The 21,661-nt window shown below is 41.2% G+C and overlaps 1 protein-coding gene across 2 annotated transcripts in view; it reads left to right on the forward strand.

Annotated features, from left to right (window-relative positions):
* Positions 1–21,661, forward strand: part of NCAM2 (neural cell adhesion molecule 2) — a 529,484-nt gene that overhangs the window by 460,105 nt on the left and 47,718 nt on the right. For both annotated transcript variants that reach the window (XM_054047466.1, XM_054047474.1), the window contains exon 15: positions 2,570–2,750. In XM_054047466.1, coding sequence (XP_053903441.1) covers positions 2,570–2,750 — 181 coding nt within the window. The remainder of the gene's footprint in view (positions 1–2,569; positions 2,751–21,661) is intronic.

Here is a 21,661-nt window from a genome sequence, read left to right on the forward strand (position 1 = left end):
TTTGAGTTACGCTATTTATGTAGCTCAAATTGCATAGCTTAGATTGAATTTCCTCTGTAATGCAGACAAGGCCTAAGTCAGTCAATTAGATTTAGATACCTAGTTGTTTTTCATAAATCCATTAGGAGCTTATCTGTAGGCACCAAAATACCTTTAAAAATATGACCTTTACACATTTTTGAAAAATTTACCATTTGGCTTCATACCTTCTGTAAAGCACTTAGCAAGGAGTTGGCATTATACATATAGTGAATCATATTCTTTGGTCTATGATTTTGTGTGAGGTTTGTTTCAGCAAAGAGATTATACTTTGAAAAAAAAACTCGTTCCCTAAGCCTTAAAATTAATGGAAATTGGCATTCAGTTCTCCTAGTCAGCTTTGAAAATCTCAGTCATAATAGTGCCCAGTGACCAGGCTTACAACATCTGTGATCTACTTAATAAGCAGTGCTACAGAAAACAAAACAAAAAACACAGTGCAATCTCTGAAGCTAATGCTGTTCTAACTGTAACATCTGAAGATTTACATTTCTTGATGTATATTAGAGACGAAACTGCTAATAGTAGTACTAATAGGAGGCCTTTGTACCTAAAGGAACAGATTTTAGATTGCAAGTGCTTGCTTTAAAGGAGCTTCTTGTTTTTTATGTGTTGGTAAAGCACTGTGTACAGCATTCTATAAATAATAATTAGCATTATAATAACAAGAAAGGCCTAATGAGGTAGAAATCTTTCTTTATGGTTCTGTTTTTCTGCTTCTAAAGTAATCAATTAAAGGGGCTTAGCATAAACAGGGAGATTTATAGAAACAGTGAGTGGATTTCCCACATACATGCGCACACACACACTAGCAAATAAATTAGCCTGAGCATATTGCTCAGTACTATCCTGAGTAAAGGACTCTTGAAAATTCATATGAGATATCAGTGATAATAAAGGAATTTTCTGCTCTTCTTTTTATCTGTTTACCTAAGATGCCATTGGTGGGCTCTGAAAAAAGGGTTTATCCTGGTTTAGGGAAAGATGAGGTAGCAAAGCTTGATGGAATCCCAGGCAGCTCACTCTCCCAATTTTGCCTTTATTCTAATCGATTGCAATTTGTGTTAGCAACATACTGCTAAACCTTTCTCACATAATGTTGTCGTTGAATTCAGGCCTTGGATTTCATCTTTTGAAAAGAATATGCCTGTCATGGGGTACATTCACTACTGGGATGCCTCCTTGTGACCACATCTGGGGATTTGCTTCACTTAGATCTGATGCCCTTTTCCTCGCCCTGTGGTCTCTCTGTTTCTCTGAGACTCAGGGTGCTCCTTCTTTGTGACACAGCCCTCTGGCCAGGTCACTATAGTCCTCCCCTTCCAGGGTATCAAAGTCCCACTGGATCAGCAGCCAAACTGCCGTTCCAGTCAGCCTTCCAGTCCAAGGCCAGGTTCGTTGCTGCTTTTCTAGTGGCTGGTAGGGGAATCCAAGCCTGTCCACTACTCTGTGTTCTAGTCCAGGGACCCTATATCTGGTAACTGTGGTCTGCCAGCTCCTTCTGCTACCTTCCTGGACTCCTTGCAAGTTTCTTCTTGATCTTCTGGACCTCCTCTGAGTTTACCGACCCAGACTCCCTCATCACAGGAAGTAACTGTGGACTACTGAACTCTGTAGCTCAAACACACATCTTTACTTTCATTACTGAAGTATACCAATACAGTGTGTTTATATATTTATTTTTTATTTATTTTTTTGTGTGTGTACCTTAAGATCTCAAAAAAATATTTTATATATCCATCTTTTATATGTAATATAATTTCTGTCAAATAACTTGTGCTACTTTCACTGATGAGGGCCTTACATATATGTTTAGCTTCAATAAAAATAAGGCAGTTTTAACTGATTATTTAATTACATGTAATTAAATTAGCTGCTCCGTGTGAAAGTTAATAATCATGAAAGGTTTGAATTCAGAAAACTGTAAAATATACTGTATATGATATTATATATCCTACAGGATGTTATAAATGAGTTCATAACCTACTTGAGTGGGATATCCCGTTAACATAGGGCCAATGAATTTCCATTATTGTTCAGAGTTCTGCACTGAGACTAAGGACAGATGCAGTCACAACTATGTTTTTATGAGCATTTATTTATTGCATTCAGTAACTGATCAACTTTGTTTATATTGGGAATTTTCTTTAAAAAAAAAACTGATTATAATAAAAATCACTGAAACTTCATTTATTCTAAATGAAGCAGTTTTGTACCTTTACAAGAACATATAAATTGTGATTCTTCTATGCTTTGAAATGGGCATCAGTACTTGAACAAAATACAAATTTATAACAAAATTTTCAAACTCAGGTGCCTAATGATATGTTCTTAAATCATATTTAGGGACCAAAGTAAAAAATGTCCTAATTTCAGAGGAGCTCATTACCTACAACTCATATTGAAGGCAAAATGGACTGTGAGAACTTTGAAAAAGATTTGGGGCTTAATTTAGGTTATGCAACCTTAACAATTGTGGCTTTAGTATATGAATTTGTGATTATTTAAACTAATATTTGCATCTTTACAGAAAGATAAGGAAGACCATTGGCTAGAGAAAAAAGTACAGGGTAGTAGAGACCACATAATCTTAGAGCATCTGCAATGGACCATGGGTTATGAAGTGCAAATTACTGCTGCCAATAGACTGGGTTATTCCGAACCAACATTGTATGAGTTCAGCATGCCACCAAAGCCCAACATTATTACTGGTAAGTTAATTTTAAAATATAGTCTAATATTGAACTGGTTGTTTTCTGCTGATAGTATTTAACATGTGTGCTCTTTGATTCTTGCTGCAGTCTCTGAACTTAAGCTTATTGAGAACTGAAAATCTTTTTAACTGCCTAGACTTGACATCCCAGTACTCTTTATTGTCAGCAAAGATTGGATGTATAACCACTAAACTGGAGGAGTTTGTTGTTGTTATTTATATTACCTAGGGCCTAGGATCTCTAGTCATGGGCTAGGACCCCATTGTGCTATGCATTGTACACACACAACAGAAAGATGGTCCCTGCCCCAAAGGCCTTTCAGTCAAAGTTCCTTTCCTTTCACTACTATTGGTATTAGTGAAGTCATCCATAATTGCAGAAGAAACACAGAACCCCAACCTCAGTTACTGGCAGTTAATAAGAGAGATTGTTATTCAGAAATGCACTTGCTGTATCCTTGTAAGTTTTTTGTTTTTAATGGTTTTTGTTGTCTGTTGTAAATCTATTCATGTGTTGGTATCCTGGGGTTCAGTCCAAGTCAATGGGACTACTCATGCTTTAAATTAAGCATGGTATTAAGGGCTCTGCTTGAGCAGGTTGCATACTCAGCACCTTGCAAGATCAAGCCTTTAAATAGGTCTGTTTTGATTTAATCTCTTTAGTTCCTCTTTAAGGAACTTTAAGTGTATAAAGTCCTAAAGTTCCAACTCTTCAAATGTGACTATTCCTATAAATAAAGTTGCTCATGTGCATAAGTGCTTCTGTAATTTGGTGTTAACAGTTTAAAAAAGCAAAAATACACAGTAGTTCAGGGCTAGTAGTGTTTCAGTTATTAACTTCTTGAGGGTTAAAATGTAACCTTTAAAAAATATTTCAAACTGAAATTTGAGGCACAACTTACCGATTCCCATGCATCATTTTCAGCAAAGGTCTAATTTGATTAATTTAATTTACGCAATGAACATAAATTAGTTTTTTAGGATTTTCAGATGTTTTCTAATCTGCTATAACTAAAACATCTTAATTTTAGAACTATGAGTTTTCAAGGTTTTAGTTCAGGTTATGGCAGTAACATTTAAATTTAAAAATCAGTGCTAAACTTTTGCAGCGTCTAATTTTCACAGAGGTTTTATGTATGCTATAAATTACACAGATAATGTATTACACTAAAATTTAAAACTTGCCAAATATATATCAAGGCCAATGGAAAAAAGGAGAAAAGTAATACCATATCAATTCTTGTGTTTCCTATGGGGTCTGAATGTATGAACAGCTCTGGTTTCACTAGTGTTGATTCCAAATGACCTATAGCCTTGATGTATCACTGGAAATATTTCAGATAATTAAAACATTATTTTTTTCTCCTGTTATCTTATCAGCTGCTAAAGAACAATCAACCCACTACATTGTTAGCGGATTTTTTTAGAAAACATATTTTAAAGAGAAATGTCTTAGGCATCTATGTGAATGGCTTTTCCCATCTATGTGAATGGCTTTTCCCGGTGAAACACTGGAATGCGTTACCTAGGGAGGTGGTGGAGTCTCCTTCCTTGGAGGTTTTTAAGGCCCGGCTTGACAAAGCCCTGGCTGGGATGATTTAGCTGGGAATTGGTCCTGCTTTGAGCAGGGGGTTGGACTAGATGACCTCTTGAGGTCCCTTCCAACTCTGATATTCTATGATTCTATGATTCTATATCATCAGAAACAATCCGTTGATATTAAAAGTACTATTTCTGGAATTTATATACAGTTAAGAAGCATGCCACATAACTTAGTAAGAATAGTTTAGGATCAGATCAAGCCCTGGTGTAAGAAGGGTGTTGGTTTGTGCCTTTGGTTGGTGTAAATCGGTGGAAATTTGTTTGGATCTTGACAGGGGCTCAGTTCCCTCACAGTCCAGTCTACTTCTGTTTGATCCTGCAGTGAAAGGGGATGTCTTATGACATCAATCTGTTTGCCACAGAAACATTGTGGTGTCACAGTTCAGCATTAAGATTTTACCTCAGGACAAAATGGAAATGGAGATGTGGGCTGTAAGGAAAAAAGATTTGCTCTAGCAATTATTGTGGGGAAGTTCTATGCAGAAGGTCAGACTAGATGATCACAATAGTCCCTTCTGGCCTTGCTCATATGACTCTATGAAAAAGCTTTCATCTCAATGAAAAAACTTTTGCAAGTAGAAAATGTGATAAAACCTTGTGAAAAACAGAAGAAAGGCAAACCAATTTCCTTTATATGTTTGATATATTTGGAATTGTTTAACAGTATGAAAGTTTCACCTTAATGCTTCTTAGATATAGATATATCTAATGAAATATAAGCGTACCCATTTACAATTGTTTATAATTTTTTAAAATCATAAATAATTGCAACAACTGACACAAACACAAAATACCTGCACGTGTGGTAACAAAGCTCTATACTTGTGTATAAAAGGCAATTCAGGTAACCAACATCTAAATGGAGATGGAGCATTTTTCATTTTATGCACATGCTTTTCCAACTATTTGAACATGTAGCATATAGTCCCTTAGATACAGGTAATTACTGCAATTATGATTATGCAACTAATTAGTTTCCTTGACAACTACTTTTGCAAAGCATAAAGTGGGTGTGAAATTAACATCCTATGGGAATTCTGTAGAACTTTTTTTAAATGATCTGAATATTTTGCCAGAAGATTCTCAGAAACTCTCTACAGAATTCACTGTAGCTATCTGGGAGCCCATCCTCCAGTACAAGGTGCTACCTAGTTTTGAAATGTGTGTCGGGTGTATGTGTTTTGTTTTTAATCCCTGTGACACTAATAGTAAAGCAACGTTTTGGAACTTCAACCCTGATCCCTACACAAACTTACATGCATCCTTAACTTCAAGCAGATGAGTAATCCTTAACTTCAGTGGATCTGCTCACATCTAGGAGAAAAATGACTGGCAGCTTTGTCAGCTTTTTTTTTTTTTTTTTCATACATCAGTTTCAGGAGCAATTTTTATTTTAAATGCTGCCCCCAATGTTGATGTGTTGTATTAACAGCCTTGGAACAGTCAGAATCTCTGTGCAGTTCCCACAAACAGAATGACCTTTTCTGTCAGTGTTGAGCATTTTGCTTACCCTTTTGAACAAATGGCTGTCAGTTGTGCTAAAGTACCTTCACTCATCCTGACCAAAGTCATTTAGTGATGGGCAAAGATGGACAATCTATTTAATATGTGATATTTTCTCTGATTTTCACACTGTGCCTGATAGCAGCAAAGATGTCAGTGTTCATCATGCCAAACAGATTCTTTATATCATCAGTATTGACTAGAAATGACAGCTTTATGAGATCTAAAGGTTCATCTCGAAGGGAATGTATTACAACATATTTTTCTATTGATGCAACAGTTTTCTTTATATTAACAGAGTTAGGAAGTCAATATGAATATAATAGCCCCTTTTTCCATCTGCGTCCAAGACATTTGTGTTGGCACTTTCCTGGCCCCACAGATAAGCGTGTCTTGAGGTTTTCTGCTTCAGATGTGGTTTAAAACTCTTAATAAAACATAAAAAAATCACAGAAATAATTCCCCCAAGTGGATGCTGACAATCTTGGGAACTTCTCATATCCATTAAAGCCTTCTCTTCAGATTTCTAGCAGATTTGAACTCACTCCTTCCATTTAACACCACAGTGTCAAAAGTCACAAATGTAATGTCATACAGGGACTCAACCTACAGAAAAGCCCAAGAAAGTGATTTTGAGGGGAAGAAAATATTTAAAATACAAAAAATGGTAGGTGGTTATTGATTTTGCTTTACTCAGTTTTTTTAAACATCTGTTTTATTTTTTTGCCAAGGAAGTTGACAGTGTTCATGGGAGGATTTCCATTCTCCAGTGATGCCTACCTGACTTAGTTACCCTCCTGGCCTTTCTTCTAGGTTCCCAGTTACAGGCCTTAATCTGCCTCCATGAAAACCATGGTACAGTCCTATCTCCTTTTATATCATTGCCAGTAACAAATATTTTTCAGGCCACGTTAGGCCCTCAGCTATTTATTTATTCATGCATTTAACCTCATTTTCTTTCAGTTATGTGCTCAGTGATCTACATGCAAACACACTACCCTCACTGGGTTTGTTCCTGTGGTCCAGTAGCTAAATCCTATTAAACAATTCTGTAGATAATGAACATGAAGGAACAGAATCCAGTTCAGCCTTTCTGAATTGTATTGGGTCTTCAGTACTACAAGCAACCAAAAAGTAGTAAAAACTTACTTTAGTCAATAGTGAGCATGTGTAACTCAAGATACACTGAGGAAGGAGATCTGTTGAATGAAACTATATTATTTTCAGAATGGGACCACTTTTTAAGCAATACATTCAGCTAAGAAGTAGTATCAATGTCAGCTGCTGGCTTCTAGTTCTTATTCTTGTTTCCAGGGAAATGTATGTTTCATCAGTAAAAATAAAGTAATAAGTTTTTAAATACTTATGTGTTTTTGCCCCACCTGTCCCTTCCCATGGAACTAAGCTGGAAAGGATATCAGTGACAACATTGGCTAAGAATAAGAGTCCTTACTTGTAGCTATCAAGTAATAGCTGCCTGCTTATAACTTCAGTAAAAGGACAGTAGAATTCTATAGTATTTCAATTTGAAGAGAATTTTTTTAATGCGAAAATATTTTAACAGGATGTCTTCAACCATTATTTTTTCTCCCCAGAATGAGCACAGTGATCTTTTGGAGGGCAATTTGCTAAAACGTTCTGACCATTGCATGTAGGCCAACAGATACACACATCATCAAATCTTTTGATAACAAATCAGATCTCTCTTCATATAATGCTGATTTGATAAAGAAAGTTGAAATTTAAGAAGACTTTAGTTATGATTGCTGATGTATATTTTGGTCCCAGATGCTATATTTTTAATGTTTTACTAAGAATTTATTTAAATGGAGCAAAGTGCATTGGTGTCAGCCAGTTCAAAATGTTTGAGGAGAGAAAAATAAATTATTTACCTGTAATTCAACTCCATTTGGCTGGATTTCTACACTTAGGTTTCATGCTTCTAGCCCAAGACAGGTGGGAACTCTCATAATTCTCAAAAGTTTTTAGACCTGCCTATTCCCCCAAACCAACTGCCTGTGCCTCATTGCCACCTGGAACATAGTACTGTATTGTACAGGAAGACACTTGTTCCTTAATCTCTAAGAAAAATGTATGTCATATATTGTGGAGATGCTGGTTGTGGCTCCATGTTTGAATTGAGATTTGCATTTGAAGCAGGGATTCAACTACTTTGGTACCTATAAAGAATAGAGTATCTTCCTCAAAATTACAGTACCTACTGTTTGGCCCTTTGAGTGTAGAATAAATTAATAGAATAAATTAATAAATTAATAGAATAAATTATCTGAAAATTTAGAAGTAAATCTGTTAACCAGTTTGAGTAAATATTAATTTTAAAATGGGTCATGTATGAAATTTAGTGCCCTGAACCTGACCTTTCTTTGTCCATTATGATCTTAATAATGAGATCATACAGAATTTGTAAACTTCCCAGACATTTAAAACTCATTGAAAAATTGTGCATATGCTATGTTTGATTATTTTTTTTAGTGCCAATAACTTCAACCTCACTTCATCAGCCCTAGTTGCAAGGCTGCAACTTTTCTGAATGCTGGGCCTGAGAATCTGTTTCTGGTCAGAGGCCCACAAAGCATGTTGAACTAGCTAGTGTCTCATGTGGAGGCCTCAATTGAACTAAGGTGCTCCAGTGCTAATTAGAACCCTTGGGTGATATTTCCAAGATAGAAAGATTCTCCAGTGCATCCATGAAGGTCTTTTCAGCCCTTACTCATTTGTCTTCAGTCATATCTAGAAGAAAGAACAAAAGACAAGTCATCCTAAAGAAAGAATTGAAGGTATCAGTGCTCTCTGAAACAATAAATCTGTAAGCAACAATCCATATTGGTGTATCTAATACAAGGCAGAACAAACTCCCCAGCTTTACCAAGTTACCTAAAACCAATTATCAGTAGTTTGATAGATGATTTGATCCCAAAGTCAGAAGGCTAGGAAAAAAAACTAGTTCCTCTAAAAACTTGCACTAGGTTCCTGAGAATCTTTCAGAGAACATGGCACACACATACAGAGGACAGTGAGACATTAAAGAGCTAGGTGAATTCATACCTGTTTTATGCTGTGAGTATATAATTGACAGCTAGGAATCCAATCAATATTGTATTCTTAGAGAAATGCTTATCCAAAGTGGCAACAGGAAATATATTTAAGTTAACAGCCCCCTCAAATCAGTGATGTAATAGCCATAGCAACCATGCCATGTTTTGCACTTAAGGGAATCCTACAATGGAATACTAAAAATATGTTGAATAAGAATATTATCTAGTTGCAGACAGGATTTACATATTGTTCTCACTGAAATGGCAAGCTCTCAGTGCAGTTTGGGAATAACTCTGTATACTCCATTCCCTGAGGAAACTCTAATGGTTTTATACTGGGTAGGCTAGAAATCATTAACAGACTTTGACAGAACAGCACTTGATGTGACTCTAGAGAGACAAATTTACAAACAACCTCATGCTATTACTATTGCCACACTCACAGCCAGAGAAAGTAGGACATTTGAGAGAAATGTCAAAAAAGGCCTGCACATCTTTACCAAAGGAATTCAATTCTTCCCATATTGTGGCTCATGACAATGTTAAATTAAGTGAAGATTACAGTAATGGAAAACAATAGAGAAATAATGAAAATACACCCATATCTTCCCTATCCCTGTACAGTGAGAAAGTTAGATGAGTAGTGGAGTGACTAGGTTCAATAAAATGAAAAGCCACTTGAAACTGAAATTAACATTTTTTGATCTGTGAAAAAGTTTTCTCTGTTATTTTCATTTTTGTGCATCTTTACTTCTGTTCGTCCAAGTCTGAAAGTAGAAATGTTGAAATAGAATCATAGAATCATAGAATATCAGAGTTGGAAGGGACCTCAAGAGGTCATCTAGTCCAACCCCCTGTTCAAAGCAGGACCAATTCCCAGCTAAATCATCCCAGCCAGGGCTTTGTCAAGCCGGGCCTTAAAAACCTCCAAGGAAGGAGACTCCACCACCTCCCTAGGTAACGCATTCCAGTGTTTCACCACCCTCCTAGTGAAATAGTTTTTCCTGATATCCAACCTGGACCTCCCCCACTGCAGCTTGAGACCATTGCTCCTTGTTCTGACATCTGCCACCACTGAGAACAGCCGAGCTCCATCCTCTTTGGAACCCCCCTTCAGGTAGTTGAAGGCTGCTATCAAATCCCCCCTCATTCTTCTCTTCTGGAGACTAAACAATCCCAGTTCTCTCAGCCTCTCCTCATAAGTCATGTGCTCCAGACCCCTAATCATTTTTGTTGCCCTCCGCTGGACTCTTTCCAATTTTTCCACATCCTTCTTGTAGTGTGGGGACCAAAACTGGACACAGTATTCCAGATGAGGCCTCACCAATGTTGAATAAAGGGGAACGATCACGTTCCTCGATCTGCTGGCAATGCCCCTACTTATACAGCCCAAAATGCCGTTAGCCTTCTTGGCAACAAGAGCACACTGTTGACTCATATCCAGCTTCTCGTCCACTGTGACCCCTAGGTCCTTTTCAGCAGAACTGCTACCTAGCCATTCGGTCCCTAGTCTGTAGCAGTGCATGGGATTCTTCCGTCCTAAGTGCAGGACTCTGCACTTGTCCTTGTTGAACCTCATCAGGTTTTTTTCTGCCCAATCCTCTAATTTGTCTAGGTCCCTCTGTATCCGATCCCTACCCTCTAGTGTATCTACCACGCCTCCTAGTTTAGTGTCATCTGCAAACTTGCTGAGAGTGCAGTCCACACCATCCTCCAGATCATTAATAAAGATATTAAACAAAACCGGCCCCAGGACCGACCCTTGGGGCACTCCACTTGAAACCGGCTGCCAACTAGACATGGAGCCATTGATCACTACCCGTTGAGCCCGACGATCTAGCCAGCTTTCTATCCACCTTACAGTCCATTCATCCAGCCCATACTTCTTTAACTTGGTGGCAAGAATACTGTGGGAGACAGTATCAAAAGCTTTGCTAAAGTCAAGAAATAACACATCCACTGCTTTCCCCTCATCCACAGAGCCAGTTATCTCATCATAGAAGGCAATTAGGTTAGTCAGGCACGACTTCCCCTTCGTGAATCCATGCTGACTGTTCCTGATCACTTTCCTCTCCTCTAAATGTTTCATAATTGATTCCTTGAGGACCTGCTCCATGATTTTTCCAGGGACTGAGGTGAGGCTGACTGGCCTGTAGTTCCCCGGATCCTCCTTCTTCCCTTTTTTAAAGATGGGCACTACATTAGCCTTTTTCCAGTCATCTGGGACCTCCCCCGATCGCCATGAGTTTTCAAAAATAATGGCTAATGGCTCTGCAATCTCACCCGCCAACTCCTTTAGCACCCTCGGATGCAGCGCATCCGGCCCCATGGACTTGTGCACGTCCAGTTTTTCTAAATAGTCCCGAACCACTTCTTTCTCCACAGAGGGTTGGCCACCTTCTCCCCATGCTGTACTGCCCAGTGCAGCAATCTGGGAGCTGACCTTGTGCGTGAAGACAGAGGCAAAAAAATCATTGAGTACATTAGCTTTTTCCACATCCTCGGTCACTAGGTTGCCTCCCTCATTCAGTAAGGGGCCCACACTTTCCTTGATTTTCTTCTTGTTGCTAACATACCTGAAGAAACCCTTCTTGTTACTCTTAACATCTCTTGCTAACTGCAACTCCAAGAGTGATTTGGCCTTCCTGATTTCACTCCTGCACGCCTGAGCAATATTTTTATACTCCTCCCTGGTCATTTGTCCAATCTTCCACTCCTTATAAGCCTCTTTTTTGCGTTTAAGATCAGCAAGGATTACACTGTTTAGCCAAGCTGGTCGCCTGCCATATTTACTATTCTTTCTACACATCGGGATGGTTTGTTCCTGCAACCTCAATAAGGATTCTTTAAAATACAGCCAGCTCTCCTGGACCCCTTTGCCCTTCATGTTGTTCTCCCAGGGGATCCTGCCCATCTGTTCCCTGAGGGAGTCAAAGTCTGCTTTTCTGAAGTCCAGGGTCCGTATTCTGCTGCTCTCCTTTCTTCCTTGTGTCAGGATCCTGAACTCGACCATCTCATGGTCACTGCCTCCCAGGTTCCCATCCACTTTTGCTTCCCCTACTAGTTCTTCCCTGTTTGTGAGCAGCAGGTCAAGAAAAGCTTTGCCCCTAGTTGGTTCCTCCAGCACTTGCACCAGGAAATTGTCCCCTACACTTTCCAAAAATTTCCTGGATTGCCTGTGCACCGCTGTATTGCTCTCCCAGCAGATATCAGGGTGATTAAAGTCTCCCATGAGAACCAGGGCCTGTGATCTAGCAACTTCTGCTAGTTGCCAGAAGAAAGCCTCGTCCACCTCGTCCCCCTGGTCTGGTGGTCTATAGCAGACTCCAACCACGACATCACCCTTGTTGCTCACACTTCTCAACTTTATCCAGAGACTCTCAGGTTTTTCTGCAGTATCATACCGGAGCTCTGAGCAGTCATACTCCTCTCTTACATACAACGCAACTCCCCCACCTTTTCTGCCCTGCCTGTCCTTCCTGAACAGTTTATATCCATCCATGACAGTACTCCAGTCATGTGAGTTATCCCACCAAGTCTCTGTTATTCCAATCACATCATAGTTCCCTGACTGTGCCAGGACTTCCAGTTCTCCCTGCTTGTTTCCCAGGCTTCTTGCATTTGTGTATAGGCACTTAAGATAACTCAACGATCGTCCCTCTTTCTCAGCATGAGACAGGAGTCCTCCCCTGTTGCGCTCTCCTGCTTGTGCTTCCTCCCAGGATCCCATTTCCCCACTTACCTCAGGGCTTTGGTCTCCTTCCCCCGGTGAACCTAGTTTAAAGCCCTCCTCACTAGGTTAGCCAGCCTGCTGGCGAAGATGCTCTTCCCTCTCTTCGTTAGGTGGAGCCCGTCTCTGCCTAGCACTCCTTCTTGGAAGACCATCCCATGGTCGAAGAATCCAAAGCCTTCTCTCCGACACCACCTGCGTAGCCATTCATTGACTTCCACGATTCGACGGTCTCTACCCCGGCCTTTTCCTTGCACAGGGAGGATGGACGAGAACACCACTTGCGCCTCAAACTCCTTTATCCTTCTTCCCAGAGCCACGTAGTCTGCAGTGATCCGCTCAAGGTCATTCTTGGCAGTATCATTGGTGCCCACGTGGAGAAGCAGGAAGGGGTAGCGATCCGAGGGCTTGATGAGTCTCGGCAGTCTCTCCGTCACATCGTGTATCCTAGCTCCTGGCAAGCAGCAGACCTCTCGGTTTTCCCGGTCAGGGCGGCAGATAGATGACTCAGTCCCCCTGAGGAGGGAGTCCCCGACCACCACCACCCTCCTCCTCCTCTTGGGAGTGGTGGTCGTGGAACCCCCATCCCTAGGACAGTGCATCTTTTGCCTTCCAATCGGTGGAGTCTCCTTCTGCTCCCTTCCCTCAGATGGGCCATCTAGTCTACTCTCCGCATTAGCACCTGTAGAGAGAACATGGAAACGATTCCTCACCTGTATCTCCATTGCTGGTGCATGGACGCTCCTCTTTCTTCTTCTGGAGGTCACATGCTGCCAAACCTCCTCACAATCCTTCTGTCCCTGCTGCGCCTGCTCTGAATCTTCAGAACATTGTGGCCGTAGAAGCATCTCCTGACGTCTGTCCAGGAAATCTTCATTTTCCCTTATGCAACGCAGAGTTGATACTTGTTTCTCCAGCCCTCGAACCTTCTCCTCCAATATGGAGACCAGCTTGCATTTTGTGCAGACAAAGTCTAGTGCTAGTATTAGCAGATTTCCAGCACATAGACCCCAAAGGTTCGGATAGGCCAGTTGTTTAGTTGTTTAATCACACCAAATCGCCAAGCATCTTGAGGTTTGTCTGTCAGTAAGATCACAATTCTGCCTACTTTAATCACATAGAGTAGCAAATTATTTGGTGAGTAGTGTCATTGATTTCTGTGAGCCAGATTCCATCATTCTTACTCACATCAAGTAGTATTTTAATTGCAATGGGGATATTTACAGGATAAAATATTACTCACTTTGAGTGAGCATGGCATAATCCAACTCCAGGTAAGTACATAGAAAAAAAATGCATAGTAATGTGATCACAATGATATCTAATCACAATAATAAAAATACAGCATTATCTAATAAGAACTTTGCATTCAAGGTTACTAATCTCCTTTTTGAGGTGAACCAAATGTCTGATAACACACCATAATAGCATACTAACCCCTCACTGGTACTCATAAATGGAGGGCCTTTAAATCTGAACATTAACTAAACAAGATAAAGAATACTCAGCCCTAGGTTGTCAAAAGTTGCTAATGATTTTAGGTGCACCATTTTGGGTGCCTGACATTTGTGGAGAGGCTTGATTTTCAGAAAGTGCTATGTCCCCACCCTTTTTGGTGTCTCAGACAGAACTCTGAAAAATTCAGTACTCTGTATCTCTAGTCACTTTTTGAAATATAGGCATCCAGATACCTATGGAGCCAGAAGAACTACACATCACTAAAGACAAGAAAAGCTCTCAACTATTGAAAAATTATATTCTGTGGCTGGGATGGGGTGGATAAACCCTGCAGTGGAGAGACAGGGGGACAGTAACAACTCTGGGTCCAGGAAGCCCCACCCTGACAGGCCTGCTGGGCATGCTTCAGGTGGAGGAGGAGCTTAAAAGGGAGTCTCTTCAGCACAGCACGGTGGCAGGCATAGATAGACAGACTTGCACTAACTGCTACAGAGGGATTATGCCAGGAAAGTAATTCCAAGGGGAGGGATTTATGCATGAAGCCAGGACTCCCCACTCATGGGCCATGTTGCAAGGAACAACTGCAGGCCATGACACATGCCAAGGAGGACAGAGCGGTATGAAGAGACCCAAGGGATGATATGGACCTCAGATAGCAGATGCCTTCCTTATGGCAACCAAGAGGGCCCCTGGATCAGTACTTGGTGAAGTGGGAGGCCCTGGTTCCCCTACCTAGATGGAGCTGTCGCCACAGTCTCTTATCAATAGATAAGGAGGCTCGCCCCCGCTCACAGCTGGTAGAGAATGTGTGCTTGACAGCCCAGTCCTGATGAAGGACATAATACAAACAAAGAGAGAAAAATACAAACAAAAAAAGCCTACAACAAGACAACATAGATGTGGAGAAGCTGCTGAAATGGATCGTGGAAAGCCAACGTCAAAAGGCAATTACTACAACAGATGGCTGCACAACACCAGCAGCAAGCAGCTCAACAGCCACAGGAGCAGTAGCAGCAATTCATTTGAGACCTGACCACACAACATCAAGAGTAGCAAGAACACTTGGTCCAGCAGATGGCAACACTCCTACAACGTTCTGGAGCCACCACTAATCAGAGGCCAGAGTCCTCTGGGAAGGTCCTGATGTCACGGATCCTGGTCAAGCTAACAAATATGGGCACAGAGGATAACCACAAAGCCTTCTTAGTGACATTTGAACATGTGGCTACTGTGGTGGAGTGGCCGCCAGATCACTGGGCCACACTTCTGGCCCTCATACCTGACCAGGCCAGCCCAAGGATCCCATGGATGCTTGAGACTACCATCTGATTGTGACTGTTCTTTTAGACTATTTTGATATCTCCCCAGAAATGTACTGCCAATGCTTCCAGAGAGAAAGGTACCCACCAGGGGCCCACTCCCAGGTCATGGCCCAGTGCTTGAAATATTATTGCTGGCATTGGCTAATCCCAGATGGGTGAACTGGGGTACAAGTGACAGAGGATAATGTACTTAAGTAATTTATCCAGTTTTTTTTTTTTTTTGGTTGGGAGATAAGAGTGGGTGCAGAGACACCAGCCAGATGATCTGTCAGAGGCAGTAGGCCTCACTGAAAATTTTGTGACAGCTTAACAGCCACCTCCCCCCCTCAGCCCTCAAGGGTGGGAGCCCTGAGGTTAGGCCATCACTGAATGTGAAAGACCAAGTGCAGTGGAGGGAACTAAGGTGGCATCCCCAATGTAGTGGGGAAAGACAGCAGCCCTGCAGGCAGGCAGTCGTTTCAAGTGTGAGCAGCATAGTCTTTTTCAACGCTACTACCCCTTCATGGATTGTAGCTAAGGGCAAGCCTGGACAGCTGCCCCCCAGAGCCTGCAAGAAGGGTCCAACCAAGATGGTAGCCCACTGAGGGTCTATGGGTCTGAAGTGATAGGCTTAATAGATTCAAGATATAGACAGGCCCTCATAAGGGAAAAGCTGGCTGAGGTCATTGGGATGTTAACTGCCACTATTTTCCTTCACTGTATACACAGAGACATGCACCCATACCCCACAAAGAAGTTACAGCTTATCTTGGGAAACCACACCAAAACTCTCTGTGATGTGGGGGTTGGCATCTCTGGACTACCCAGTGGTCTGGGGCTGTGAATGCAAGTTCAGGAGAATGATTTGACTGTGGGGGGTGACTGTACTTCCAATGTCAGAGAAGGCTGGATCATGGAACTGGTCTTGCAGGAGTGCAAGAAGCTCCAGGGGAGGGGACCCCTGAGGGACCAGCAGGACCAGCTAACTCAAGACCACTTGAGTAGGGAATGGCTGACCCAAAACAGGGATTCCATAGGGGAACAGAAGGGAGACCCAACCTTGTCCCGGACATATGAACAGCTGTCAATAGAGAAGTAAACAATTGACATAAACTTAAACAATGGCCATATATTGAGTTGAGAGAGAAATGACTGTACTGGATTCTACACGACCACGAGGCCAAGGTTTGGGCCCAACTTCCGGTACCTTGTCCCTTTCAGAGGGAACTATTTTGACGTGTGCATTTGTTTTTGTGCACTGGTTACCAGTGGAGGGAGAAAACCCTGGAGAGAATTATCTACCAATTCTATTGGACAGGCATCTAGAAAGAAGTAAGGGATTACTTCATGGCCTGTCCAGAGTGTCAGTTCACAGGACCCAAGAACACTCCAAGGGCCCTCCCAATAATGATAGTAGACATCCCCTTTGAAAGGATTGGCATGGATTTGATAGGACTGTTTAGAAAAAAGCATGAATGGACACCAACACGTGCTGATAATCATGGATTATGTGACATATATTACCAGGCCATTCCACTTTGAATGACCTACATAGCAATCATAGCAACAGAACTCAAAAAGGTTTGCCTGGGTGGAAATCCCAAATGAAATAATTGCAGACCAGGAGATGAATTTCATGTCACGACTAATTAATCTATGTTATCTAGCTATGTTAGCTACTGAAAATCAAATCTCAGAGAATATCAGTTTACCACCCACCAACGGATGGGCAACTAAAATGCTTCAGTGGGACCCTGAAGGGAATCCTGAGAAAGTTCATGGCTGAAGACTCTTGCCACTGGGATTGTTTGTTATGGCGGCTCCTATTTGCAGAACCTAAGGCTCCCCAGGCCTCAACAAGGTTCTCACCCGTCAAGTGATTATATAGGAGACAACCCCAGGGGACCCTAGACCTAGTTCAGGAAACCTGGAGGAGAAAGAGCCCAGAGGCTCCAGGTAAGTACAATACATGCTACAGGTATGAGAAAAGCTGAAGTCTCGAAAGGCTTTAGAAAAGGAAAAACACTTAGTCCCAAGAGTATCAAGAGCAAGCCTACAACAGGGTCACTGCCCATGTGAATTCTTTCCCAGTGACAGGGTACTGCTGTTGTTGCCCAGCTCAGAATCAAAATGAATGGCTAGGTGCCAACGGCTCTTTGAGGTGGTATGCCGGATAGGATTATGAGATCTGGCAAACCAGAAAAGAAAGAGACCCAGATTTATCCCATAAACCTTCTGAAGGCATGGCGAGGCTGCACAAGCTTATTCATAACACCCTTCCCCCCAAATCTAGAGTCTCTTACTGCAGGTCTCAGACACAATTCTCTTGGGGGAAGGGCTCTTGCCCAATGGGTTCAGATAGATGGTCTGATATTTCTTTTCTGTGTTCTCGTCACAAACTGGACAAACCTGGCTGATTTGTCACCAAATCACTCTGGGGCCCAGCTGAAAGATCCACCAAAACCACTGACCCCCTACCCAGGAAGATGTGGGATGCTGTTTATCAGGAGCTGCCAGTGATGTTGCACCTCTGGATGGTAGAAGAATCTCACAGCAGGTGGCAAAGCCCCATTCTGTTGGTGCTCAAGGCAGACAGGACAAATCTGTTTTGTATCAACTTTAGAAAAGTGAACATGATATTCACATTTGATGCATAACCCATGCATCAAGTCGAGGAGTTGTTGGAGTGATTGGGGGACACAAAGTATAGCTTGAAGTTGGATCTGGCCAAGTGCCACTGGTAGATCCCCCCCCCCAACAAAGGGATCTCAAGAGAAAATGGCCTTCACAAGTCCTTTTGGCCAGACTGTACCATTTTAAGACCATTCCCTTTGGCCTTCATGAGGCAGTGGCCACCTTCCAATGTCTGATGGACATAGTCCTGCGACCATGAGGCCAGCACATGGCAGCTGACATAGACAATATAGTCACTACAGTTACGAATAGAAGAAACACCTCGAGTGAATATCAGCGGCCCTACAAGCCCTTGAGAAAGATGGCCTCATGGCAAATCCATCCAAGAGTTGGTTGGGGTTTCATGAAGTAATGAAATGGGATACTGGGATACTCCGTTAGAAGGGGCAAACTTATACCTTTGATTAGGAAGGTCTAAATCCCTTGATCAATTGCCCTATACTAATAACAAAGAAACAGGTTAGAGGATTTGGGGGTCTGGCTGGCTTCTATAGATGACTCATACACAGCTTTATCATACTAATGGCTCCCCTCATTCACTTAGTGAAGAACTCTAGCCTCAAGAGGGTTGCCTGGTCCAAAGTCTACGATACAGCCTTTAGGACCTTGAAAGACGTTCTAAGCAAAGAATCAGTCCTCTGCCACCCTGACTTCACATGATGGTTCATACTCCACACAAATGCTTCAGACATGGGGTTAGTGGCAGTGTAGTCCTGAAATTTGGGTGAGGAAGAGTATCCAATCATCTATATCAGCTAGAAAATATTTCACAGAGAGAAGGCCTATTTGACTATAGAAGAAGAAACCTTGATGGTGAAGTGGGCCATAGAAGCATTGTGGTATTACCTACTGAGAAACCTCAATCTTTTTGATAACCGACCACACATCCTGCCACTGTCTAAATTGCATGAAAGACACCGATCCCTGGATTATGAAATGGTATTTAGCCTTACAACCCTACACGTTCTAGGTAGCCCATAGGCCAGGGAATAAACATCAGAATGCAGATTTCTTTCCTTGGGGTGGGGGAATGCAAGCCTTAGACTTGGACACCCCAGCGCTGAACTTAAGGGGAGAGGTCCATGGGGTAGATAGACCCCACAGTGGCGAGAGAGGGGGACAGGAACAACTGTGGACCCAGGCAGACCTACCCTGGAAGGCCTGCTGGGTATGCTTCAGTTGGAAGAGGGGCTCAAAAGGGAGTCTGTTCAGCACAGCGAGGTGGCAGGCAGAGAGAAACAGACCTGCACTCGCTGCTATGGAGGGGTTACACCAGGACAGTATCCCCAGAAGGATGACTGCAGCATGAAGCCAGGATGGACAGAGAAGTAGTAAGAAACCCAGAGAAGTGTGTTAGCTGGACTTCAGGTAGTAGATGCCTTCCTTACAGTGCCCAAGAGGCCCCTTGGTCAGAATCTGGTGCAGTGGGAGGGCCCGTGTTCCCCTACTACTAGGCATGACTGCTGCCACAGACTCTTACCACTAATAGAGGGCCCATCCCTACTCAAATTGCACAAAACTTCCACTTCAACAAAAATATGCATAATAGTTTTCACATTTTTTTCCTTGTAAATGGGGCAATTTTTAAACGTTATCTTATAATTTGAATAAAAATAGGCTTTTTAGGCATAGCAGAACATTGAAATGCTTAACCACCATTTAAATATACAATACTTTCATTCACAAAAGTTAGCTGTCATATTAAATGTAATTGCTAGCATGTTGCTTTACAATTTTAAAAGTCCACTAGTGTATCGAATTAGAGATGACATTTTAAAGAATATTTCTGATGTAAATGTATGTCTGAAAGATTTATATGAAAAAGCTGTCAGAAATCAATTAAGCTGGTGAAAAATTTTCTTAGATATTAAAATTTTAGCAAAGTAACTTCCACGAGTCTCAAGAAAAAACAACCTGTTTCTTTCCAGGTTGATTTCTTTTATATTTCATAAAGAAAAATGTTGCTTTTGAAAAGGTCTGATAGTTTTGACTATTGGGAAAAAAGTATTCTGTGTAAAATAAAATACTGCAGACCCAGTCTCATGAACATCTGCACACATTCCCAGTAACTGGTTGGTTTTATCACATTATGTCTTTTCAACTCATTATTACAAGAATTCTCATGGAAATAGGTTTTTGATTGTATGAATATTTGAAGAATGTCCGTTGTTTCTGTAAAAATCATATGCACACAAGAGCAAAGTTATGAATGTTGTAAGCAAAGTTTAAAGTGTATTGATAACCGTTGATGCAGGTTCAAGCCCTGGCTCTTTCACAGATTTCCTGTGTGACCTTGGGCAAGTTATTTATACTTCCTGTGCTTCAGTTCTACATCTGCAAAAGGGGGGAGAGGGGAAATACTTCCTATCTCCCACCCTCTGTCTTTTTTGTCTGTTTAGACTGCAAGCTCTTCACAACAGGGACTATCTCCTACTATGTGTTTGTCCAGTCCCTTGCACAATGAGGCCCCATCTTGGTTGTGGCCTGTATGTGCTACTATCATTGAAATAATGACAATAATAATTTTAATAAGGAATGTAAACAGTATGGTTTGGACTATATTTGATTCTTGTGGTTTCTTCCTACTTTCACGATTACCAGTCTTGAAAATTCACATTTTTAAGTCAGTTGAATTCAATGTCTCCAGTGATATTGCTGTCTCTAGACCAGATTTTCTACACTTGAATTGTTTTCGATAAATCCACCTACCTTTCTTATTTTGGTCAATATCCATAACCCTATATTAATTGCTGTTTCATCATATTTTCTCAGAAATCTTAATGTGCAGTTTTGTAAATTCAAATATATAAACATTTTGTATTTCCAGACAAAATTACATAATTGGGGTATAGATTACATGCCAGAAAAGTAAATATTCAACATAATATACTGAAATTAGCTCTGCCACAGCCATAAATACCAATGGGGACTGTACACATAATGCTTCACACAATACACTGAAATAGTCATCGAAAGTGGCATTTGTGATGAGTAACAGTCTCAGAGGATGGGTAATTGGACATGGAACATTTTCCCACTAGTCTGGAAGGCTATAGCCTCCGACATTAATTCAGTGGCCTGTTTGAAATGAGTTCAACAGTCTCATTCAAATTCCAAGTAAACAATATTGCAAAGACCAGCCACACACAGTGGCACTCTTGTGGCAGTCTGAACATAAGAGCTGGGTGAATTTGCACAACAATTTATTTAGCAAACCTAGTTTTGCTTTGTGTGCATGAATGAGCCATGAACAGACACTTCATTTTTATGAATTTGTTCATTTTTCACAATTGTTCGACAATTAATGTAAGTGAAAATATTTTAGCTTATGGGTTACTCTTCACAACTGCTTCAAGTATCCACTGTTTGTAAATCATGCTGGGTGTTTCATTTCCTGAATCAGGTGACTGTTTCCTGATTTAGGATGTTTGTCAAACACTGCACCATAAGTACTCAGATAAATTCATCTTTTCTTGAGCATTTATAACCCTTTCTCTTTCCACATTCTTCCAAACAAAGATGAGCTTATTTGAATTTTTGTGGCAGTGAATAAAAGGGGTCATGA

This window comes from Malaclemys terrapin, chromosome 1 (assembly GCF_027887155.1).
Source record: "Malaclemys terrapin pileata isolate rMalTer1 chromosome 1, rMalTer1.hap1, whole genome shotgun sequence".
Taxonomy (NCBI): domain Eukaryota; kingdom Metazoa; phylum Chordata; order Testudines; family Emydidae; genus Malaclemys; species Malaclemys terrapin.